The sequence below is a fragment of the Uloborus diversus genome, chromosome 3 (genome assembly GCF_026930045.1).
Source record: "Uloborus diversus isolate 005 chromosome 3, Udiv.v.3.1, whole genome shotgun sequence".
NCBI lineage: Eukaryota > Metazoa > Arthropoda > Arachnida > Araneae > Uloboridae > Uloborus > Uloborus diversus.
In genome coordinates, this window is record NC_072733.1 from 52,908,032 (window position 1) to 52,918,579 (window position 10,548).

Sequence of the window (10,548 nt, forward strand, 5' to 3'; positions counted from 1 at the left end):
ATTACTGGAAAAAGATATTCTGAAATCAAGGAGAATAGACACTTACAGTGCAGCAGAGTTGGCCGGATTGGACCCAATGGTTTTTTTTTTTTTTTGAAAAAACTCATTTTAAAAAACCCATTATTTAGCCCATTTTGGATTTTTTAATTTTCTGAGAAGTTTTTAAAAATATTAATTAATTTAAATGCTTTCACAATGTAAACTTCTTTTTTATTTGTTCTTCACCACAGACAATGGACATAAAAAAATGAATTTTGAACTTTAATAGTATTTTTTAGCTCTTAATAGCATTAAAAAAATACTTCAAAGATTTTAAATAAATATGTTTAACTTTTTTCTTTAACTGATCAATAAATAACTCAAATTATCTTGACTAAGTCCTGTTACGTCTGATTTTCTCAATATTTGTAGATTGTACAGAGGAAACTACTCTAGCTAAAAGGCTTTCATTTCAATTATTTTCTGCAAACCAACACGTCACAAATTTCGAATGAACCAGGTATATTTTTTAGAAATTAACATGTGTTACAAACGGTCGGACAGAAAACAGAATAGAATGTACAGTATTTTCATTATCTTACGAAAAAGTTTAATATTTCTTACTCTGTACACAGAAATGGAAAAACTGGCAATATAAAATTCAAAGAAAAATCTTGATTAAGCTGGAATTCAGTAAAAAGGGATTTAAATTACTTGAGGTTCTACAGTAGTTTTGCATAAAAAAATGAAATACAATAAAGTAAAATTCAAAAAAAAAAAAAAAAAGTAGTAATTGAAAAACGAACAAACGAACAATAGACTTTATCACTCGAGAAGTAACTTTGCCTTAACTGTTGATAATCATGGAAACTAAAAATTCTGAAACTTCACCATTCTTGGGTTTTGTCGTCTTTTATACTTTTCTTCAGAAAACGCTAAATTTTCCAGCTATTTTTACACCAAGACAATTTTTGTGCTTTGTCCATATACTTACACTACAATATGCTACAAGTACCAACATTTCCCCTCAAAAAAGACAAAAAAAAACACACATTTCTTTAAAAAAACCAGCTTTAGTAGTTTTTTTTTTTGGTTTTATTTAAAAAACCCTCGGTCCATGGGCTTTTCTTTTTAAAAAAAAACCCTGTTTTTGCCAACCCTGATACAGTGTCTATTCCCCTTGATTAAATAATATTTATTTAGTTATTTTTTCTTTGTTCATATCTTAACTTGATTCTGATGTCATCTGAAGTTTATTTCATAATCTTATCTGTCTAGAATTGAAATAATATTCTTTTGAGCAGAAACTTCAGTTGGTTTAAAATTACAAAACCTAGATCAAAATGAAGCGTAAGAGATTTCTCAATTGAAGAAATATATATAAGAATTGAAATTAAGAAGGCTGACTTTTTTTACTAGGTTTTCAATTTTTAAATGATTGTACTGTATAAATACCTATCTTCATTTTAATTTTGAGTTTATTATTGGTGATTAAATGATATGAGGAGTGTGTGTGTGTCGGGTCGGTCCTTAGTAAATTTTTAATGTTCAACACAAATGGTTTATGGTAAAAGATATTAAAAAATAAAAATGCCATAGTTATTAGTTGTACAAAAATACTTTATTTATTAGGATTTTTTTTTAATTGATTTTGTTTTTACATTTATTCTTTTCTTTTTAATTTTAGATAACTCAAGTGAACCTTAATAATATAATTTGTCCTGCTGTATCTGATCCATTTTATGGGCCAAATTATAGAATTTGGGCTATTTTTCATCAAACAGCTTCCATTCTCATTGTTGGTAAAGTTTATACAAAACTTAGCCTGCTTATTTTACAAGCACTTGGGACTATTGTGTGGACTGGTGAGAAATATGTTGCAATGGCTGCTTTAAGGGTCCAGCAGCTTTGTAGCATTTGTAAGACACAGATGACTAGGAAATCATTAAAAACTGATGATTCACCTCATAAGGATTAAATAAATCAAAATGAGTTTTTGTTACCATTTTACATTTTAGGTAGCTCACTGCCAAAGATATATTCCTGTCAGAAACATACTTATTGATTGCTATATATGTTTATCTATCGTACATGATATTAATGTTATGATTTGACAAAATCTAAGTATTAATAAACATACATTTATTCTAACAAAATTTGAAAATATAATGGAGTATATGTATTACTCGATTGTGTTTTTCTTGCTAAGACTTGATTAAAATGCAAGGTAAAAGAAATTTGTTTTGACATTCCTAGTTCATTCCTTGTTTAACTCATTGTGTTACGTAAACCTTTATTTTACTACCCACATCCACATTCTAGTCCATCACAAATTCATGAAATGATTGTTTACTGCTATGTTTGCATGTATTGATCAATGTGGTTGTGTTGATATATTTATATTTACCTATAAAAGGTTTCAGCGTGTACAAGCATAACCAGGTGATATTTATTCTCGAATTATGTTGTGTTTTCATATTTTAATTTTTTTTTCTCTGGTCATGAGATTCATAATACCCGAAATGTTTTTATCTATTCAATAATTTTATTTATTCATCTTATTTTTAGTTTCATTCACATTAAAATGCCTAACATTTCATAATAAACAAAATATCTCACATTCACATTCAAAACCCATGTTATAACCTAACTGTGGACTTCCAGTTTTGTTTATCTTTTTGGAATTTCTTACTTTGATTTAAAAAGTTGATTTTGATTATGAGTTCATTCCCTAATTTTTTTCTGTTGAAATGTCTCATATGTTGGTTAATATCTTGAATAGAAATTGGTCAAATTTATTTCCAGTTTTGTAACTAATTTTCTTGGACTTTGTGACGCAGCACTGAAGTGTTGAAAATGCTGATACAAATTATCCCATGTTTATGTATGAAAGAAATTCTTTTACATAGTAAGAAAAAGACAAACAGTGTTGCTCATTTTCTGTACTGGACATGTGATGGCAATCAAAAGTTTCATGATGCTATTAATTTCCCTTGTTTTTTGATTTAAGTGATTTCAAAGATGTGTAAAGAGCTTTTGTAATGTTGAATAACACATTGGTTTTAAAAGATATTTTTAAAAATGTTTAGTGTTACATGTATGTTTGACAGAGCGCATTTGTTGTTAATGCTTAGGTTATGCAAAGTAATAGATGCCTTTCCTCTACATATTAATTTAACTTTTTCTGCTATTTTTTAAAAAATCTAAGTCAGACACTCACCCCCTCACCCTGCTGTGAATGCAATGTGCTAGTGAACGGAAATTATTTTTTCTTCAGCTTTATATTTGCATCTGGTCATGTAAATACTTTCTCCGAAATTCATTTTACTCAGCAATTATTATTTTATATTATACTTTAAACTATATTTTATCCTTTGGAATGTTTTAAAACTTTTAATGACTTGCAAGTATTTACAGTTGCTTAAAGTGTTTAATTTTCTATTACACTTAAACTGCTCAAGTACTTTGCTTTCAATTTTAATTAATTTTTATAAAGTACTTTAAAATCATATTGCTCTTACTTGAACACTGCTTGCAAAACACCTGGTTTTCTACTTGTTTTATTTAAAGGTAATATTGTTACTGGTAAATAAACCTTTAAAATATGTTCACATGTAGTTATGCACATAGTAGTTTTATGAAGTTAATGTGGAAATGTTCTGAAAGTGAGCAACTCAGTATTTAAATGAATTTTTAAATATATATGAGATTAATAAGTACAAAATGCTGTAATTGAAATTTGACTTGCCCATCAGATGGGGAGGGGGGATTTATGTGGTAACAAAAGAGATTGCTGCCCTAGAAAGCTGAATGAGTTGTGCTTCTCTTTTTCTGCTTTCAAAAAGAGCCCATCTTTTTCTTTTGTTAATAGTATCACCAGCACAGATTTTCATTTTGTGGGGGGGGGGGGGAGAAGAAGTAGTTGTAACAGTTCTTACATATTGCTATGATCAACTCTCTATGTATGCACTAGTATGTTTATTAAAAAAACTTGTAATTTCATACATAATTGAGGCATTCAGAGCTAAAGTGGATCAAGTCATAATTGTAGTTGATCCACTTTTGCTCTAAATGCCTTAATTATGGACCTTGTATGTTATAATTTAATGTACTAGCATTGGCCATATGGTTTAACATCAGTTTTAATTTGGGGGGGGGGGGGTAGGAGTTAACCCCCCACTCTTCCCCATCCTATATCTCTACAGTTTTGATGAAGAAAAAATGTTTGTAATTGTGTAACAGCTTTGACTCCTTTTTCGTATTTAATGAAGTTGCTGTACAGTAAAATGGAGCAACAGCAGTACTTTTTTTGTTTAGAATTTCATCATGGAAGACATAAGGAACAAAAAGAGTTTCCTTTTTTTTATGTGAAGGAATTTCGCATTTTGTATTTCACCAAACTTAGTTCATGCATTTGCAGTAAGTAAATTCGTAAGCAACTACTTCTGATGATTTCTTTTGCCAAATCCCTTTTTTTTTTCAAAGTAAATTGTATTACTTTGATTTCAATGCAATCAAGTTTGAAGTCTTGTACAAATGTACATTTTAGTTAGTGAATGTTTCCCTATGTATGTGCTATCATAGTTTAAAAAATTTGTATGTTTAACATCATACAGAAATGGGAAATTGGTGAAGGATAATGAAAATAAGTAGTTAAAAATCTTGAATATCTTCAGGGTAATTTATTACTCCTCTTTACTTATTTTGAAATTCTCTCATTTCACAGGTTGTAGAGCAATCTTCATTATTTAAAATTTTTTGTCACCTATGCCCAAAGCTTAACATTTTTTAGAGAATTTCAAGGGGAATTCTCATTTTTTTTTTTTACTCTGGAATTTTCCACGACTCTAGACACCTTGATATTGTATCCCTCATAAGTGTTGATAAGTGTACTTAGTGGTTGAAGGTGAGTTGACTTTAATTTTTCATTATTTCATTAGGTCAACGCTAGTTAATTTCTTATTATTTGGAAAGAAATTTATTGGTTGCTAATAAATAATTTTTGACCTATGGCTTATAAAAACCTGAATATTTAATGAATTTTTTTGTGCATTAATTTTTCTTTGGCTGAATTTTAATTGAATTTCTTGCTTGTATTATCAAAAGACTGTAATCATGCACAAAAACATTCTTTCCAACAATGCATATATTTAACATGTTTCATCAATTAAATATCAAGTTCTTTTGTGGCTTGAAAGTTTTAATACTGAGCAAATGTTCTAATTAAAGAAATTCTATTTAAAAAGATGTTCTTTGCACATCTTATATCTAGTGATCTAGCAGTATCTTGGCACTAAATATTTGACAAGCTATTACTAATCCTTGACCCCATAGAGAAAAAGTACATATGAGTGAGTTCAAGAAATGTGTACTTGCATCCATAAAGAGCTTGATGCACAGTGGTACCCGAGGCCATCTTAAAGCTTAGGTATAGGATTGTACAATTTACCCAAAGCTTCATTGTATAACACTTGTAGTTTGACTTGTTTGTTAATATTTACCATTAGTTAAATTTTTATTTTTCAAAATGTTTGATACAAATTCTGAGTTCAAAAGACAATTCTGATTTAATAAGACTTAAGAACTATTGAACTATGCAGAATTTATTCCACTTTGTACCATATGATCTCAACACTTGTTCTTTCCATTTAAATATGTTTCCTATGCCTATTGTACTTGTATAATGATGTGGTACTTATTGAGACATTATTTGTATCCCTACCTGTTCCTCAATAAATATTTCTCGAAACATGTCAGTATATTTGAAACTTTAACAAAAGAGAGAGAACTTTATCTTATTAAATTATTTGAAGATGTGTAACATTTCTATCTTAGTACTTTGCAGAACTTAGAAAATGAAACATCAATCAATAGAAATTTCTTTTTTTGGCGATAAATATGAAATTTTAAGCAGCTGCTCTAAGTTTTAAATGTTAGAGCAGACATTTAGATTCAGAATAACTATGTATGATTTACATAGGAAAATTTCTGAAGTAGCTTCAACTTCCGAAAGTGAATTTATGGAGTTGCAATTTCTTCTAAGAGTTTAATATATAGTTCTAACTATATTCTACATGTGTAATTGCAGATATCTCTATCAGTAAGTCAAAAACTATGATGTAAGCTTTCATAGAAATTTCTTGAACTGTAGCATGTAATAATTTAAAGTGACTTTTGAAGTTTTAAAAAGTAACAAATTTCATATGATTTTTTATGATTTATTTCTTTGAATGTGTGAAATTAATAGCTCATTCAAGTTTTTAATATCTTTTAGCAATATTATAGCTTATTAAAATGTTTCTTAAAGCTGGAAAACTAATAATCTCAGTCACTATAGCTCAAAGTTCAAAAGATTAAGGTTCATAAAAACTAAATCTCTAACTGAATGAAATTTGCTACATTCGCAATTTTTTTTTTTTTTTTCAAAATGCAAGAGATAATTTTGGTACATAAAATAATCCATGTTTTTATGGATGATGAAAAAACTAATAATTACTATCCTCAAAAATTTGAAAACTATTTTTGAATTATGTAAATGATATTTTTATGCTTTTATATGATAGATTCATACTCTGGAAACACACTCATTCAAAAATATCGATATGAATTCAGACTTAAATATATTTTTTATACATTGCTGTAGGAATGAACTTTATTTTTGTTACCATTTATTTTATACCTGTTTCATGCTTATTTTATTTTTATTTATTGATGAACATTTATGTCCTCTGAAAGTCTATTATGTTTGCATATTCATTTAGATTGTATCAATTTCAATTCTCGTAATTTGTGCACTTTTAAAAAGTTTGGTTTAGTGCATGTGTAATGCACATGTATCAAAAAAACTTTTAAAATAAAATAGTTAAATTCAAACATTGTTGAATTGAAGTTTGAAATGTTCTTATGTCTTGAATCTAAGTGTCAGTTAAGTTCAAATTCTATGAAAAATCTTAAATTTTACTATGCTTTTACCTCAAAACATTGGTGAAAAAGTTATATTTTCTCAACACGCAATATTATCTCTGATTGGAAACTAAATCAGTAGGTTTCGTACGTATGTAATATGATGCATTTAGTATAAAAATGGCAAAAAAAAAGTGATAAAAACTACCATTAGTTGTCTTTGGCTGCTTTATTTGTTTTATGAACTAGGTTTGGTTGGGGTAAGTGGGACCCCTTTTGAGAATAGTTCGTTTTTGAAACCTTATACAATACTTTTGCCTTTAATTACTTTTTGATTTTAATTATATCCCTTATACGTCTTGTCTTATTTTATCTTGGACATTATTGATAAACAAAAGTTCATCATTATTTTCTAAAATAATGCCTTAAATATTCTTAACGATGATATTAAAAAAAATCGGATGGGTGTCCCACTTACCCCTTAGTAAGAGGTAAGTGGCTCACCCCCCTTTTATTTAAATTCAAATGAAGCATATCTAGAAAAGGGGTAAGGGGGTCTTACATGATGAAGTATGTAAGTTTTTAGTGTGAATTATTTTTTTTTAGATACTTACTGTCTTTTAAATCTATATCATGGAAAATTTTAAAACAAAAGACAAAACAATTTCATTTGTGAAATTTATTGAAAGCTTATAGGGATATATTTTACTCTTACATATAAAGGTGTGTTTAATGAATATAATACAGTTGATTAAGACCAATTTGAGTAAATTTGCCAAAACTATAAGTTGAAAAAGAAATTGGAAACACTAAATGACTGAGTCTATGTAAAGTTGGCTAAAGAAGAACCACTATCGCTTCATCCTCAGTAATTATTTCAACATCATCTGCACTATGCCAATAAAAAGTCTCACTATTTCTATTCAATCTTGTAAATTCAACAGATTTTTTAAATTTGTATCATCAACTTCCAACATTAGACCTACTTCAATCTGAATGATTTTCTTTCATGTATGTTTCACAAATATGTAATCACCAGCTTTAGCAGTTTTTGTAGCTGAACTATCAATTTCTACTAAGTCATCATAGTTGTCTTTTTTTTCACCAATACAAATATTTAATCAGAGTTGCTTTTGATTTTGGTATCCCCATTATTATAGGGGGACTCACTTACCCCATAGTGAGGGGACCTACTTACCCCATATAGCAAAAATGTACTGGGTAAGTGGGACCTCTCCTCTTAAATAGTTATTAATAATATTTTATACAAAAATTTTTGTTGCTGTATGAACTTTAAGTTAAACTATATGTGGAAAATTAATTATCATAAAAAAATAATAAAAACTGACCTGGAAACACTTCTTTGAAAAATGTTGCTTGAACTCGCAAAAAAAATTTTTCCAGATTTTTTTTTTTTGACTAAGTGCTATGACCTAGAGAAAAATTCCACATATCACAAATATGTGCAAAACCAATCACTGTGATGAAATTTAACATGATCTGTACAAAAGAGTTTCTATCCATATTTCAGTGTTGGGGGGGGGGGGGGTGAATCCACTTACCCCAGTGACCCACTTCCCCTAACCAACCCTAGTTTTAATTTAGACATGCAGTTTTCTTGCGGAATTTTATTAACTTTTGCTTAATAGTTTCCTTTTAAATATGGGGAATGTGTTTCTAACAATTCAGGATCAAGATTAGCAGTGGCCACTCACTGTGTGGTGACTGAACATGAAAAGTGGCAACTAAAAATATTAGTATCATTCACTATGTCCCCATCAGTCCCTTCAATCTCCAAAAATATCAACCCAACATATTTTCATCATAACCTGTACGGCATGATAAGTAGTTGAAAACTAACAGTCACTTCAAAATGCAAATTTAGCAATTGAGAGGAACCAATCACATGGTGGACGATGGCCAAATGCTGTGCAGCTCAAATCTAGACAATAAACTGTTGCCTCAATTACTGTCTTGGAGCTCTTGAAAACTGCATTTTTGCTATAAAAATAAATTAATTTGGAAAAGTATTGTTGAGAGAAATTAGGGCTGTTAGTTATTGGCAGTTTGACACTGTTCATAACAGATGGCCAAATCTATAACACTTGCAATCAGGTTTTTTTTATTAATAATTTTAAGGCAATTTTTTGCTCCTTGTTAATGAGATAAGGATGGGTGAAAGTGGTTTTCAGTAACATTCCTCTTTAAAAATGAAACAATTTCTTGTTTGAATTGACACTTGATCATACAATAAAATTCAATGCCATTAATTCATTACATTGATATCTATTAAACTCATAACTTTATTTTAGTCACAGTTTAAAAATCAGTTTTTTAGTTTTTTTTTTGGTTTACACACAACAAAAGTGGTAACCAGAAAAAAGGAATAGAATATCTTTATCAAAAAAATGATTGAAAAGTTTTTTAATAAAGTGTGTTTTTGAATAATGTAGCATTTTTTCAGGGCTCTCTTAATATATATATATATATATAATATTAAACAAATTATATGAAAAATAATGATGAGAAAAAGGAAAATTGCAAACAGCTATTGAATAGGAAAAGACAAAGTATGAATCCAGAGCTCATCAGCCATGGAGGATTCAATAAATATGGTCAAAAGACCAAAAAATTTAACTATGAACTAAAAGAGAGTGTTTAAGCTCCAGTACATGCAATATAGAGTAACATTGGGCAAATGCACCACATGTTAAACTATTAACAAGAGCTCAAACCTAAAATTAAAAGCACGGGGTTTCGCCTCGACTAATTAGGAAAACAAGTTCCGAAATAATTAGCCATCCCCGGGACAGTACATGCCAATAACCAAAATTATCTTAACTTGAGATCCATTTATAATAAACCCATTTGATGTTCAACTTCACAGAAGTCATTCCAGTTATCAACGTAAAAGTAAAAAATAAGTCCATATCCAAGGAGATTAATCCAAAAACATGCCAGTCGTCTGTTTCCCACGTGCAGGGGTAGAAGTGATCGACTTGTCACATATAGGACATTTTCCACATAAAATATAGGACACATTATATGAATAGTTTCGCTATGAAAAAAGATATAATACATATATATTATTTATTTATTCTCATCAATGATTTTATTTAAAAAAAAACCTCAAACAAAATTATAACTTACACCTGAAATGACTTTCCTGTAGTTGAAAGAATAATTTTTGAAAAAAGTGTACTTTGTAGACAAAAAAAAAAAAAGAACAAAGTGAAATTTATTGATAATTAATACAGCAACTCACAATTTTTTCAGGGATAGAAGTGTCACAAACATAGCTTATATAAATAAATAAAAACCGTCTTTGTGTTGAGAACTAACAGGAAATAACCAATGCTTTGTAGCACAAATATAGATATTTTGTGCTATAAAATTTCACAAAAAGAAAAGATTGCAAAAAGACTATTAGAACATTCCGATCAGAAAATGCACTAAACACAAATATACCTGCGAAAACAAAAACTGAAAATTCTATTCTATTCAAGAGTCACAACTGACTACAACTGTATTTATGTCGAGGACTGCATGCAAAGTGCCTTGCCTCCATTATTTTATATACCGATAGATGGCAGCACCATCACCGGATCGAGCAGTTAATGAGAATTTTAGAACTAGTCCAAGAGCTAATAGCTACCTGGTACTAGC

The 10,548-nt window shown here is 29.0% G+C and overlaps 1 protein-coding gene across 1 annotated transcript in view; it reads left to right on the forward strand.

The window, feature by feature from the left end:
• LOC129218015 (transmembrane protein 164-like) overlaps window positions 1-6,851 on the forward strand; it is a 50,791-nt gene extending 43,940 nt beyond the window's left edge. Inside the window, exon 5 of the mRNA XM_054852193.1 lies at window positions 1,667-6,851. Within this exon, the coding sequence (XP_054708168.1) occupies window positions 1,667-1,957 (291 nt within the window). The 3' untranslated portion in view covers window positions 1,958-6,851. The remainder of the gene's footprint in view (window positions 1-1,666) is intronic.
• Window positions 6,852-10,548: the final 3,697 nt, after the last annotated feature.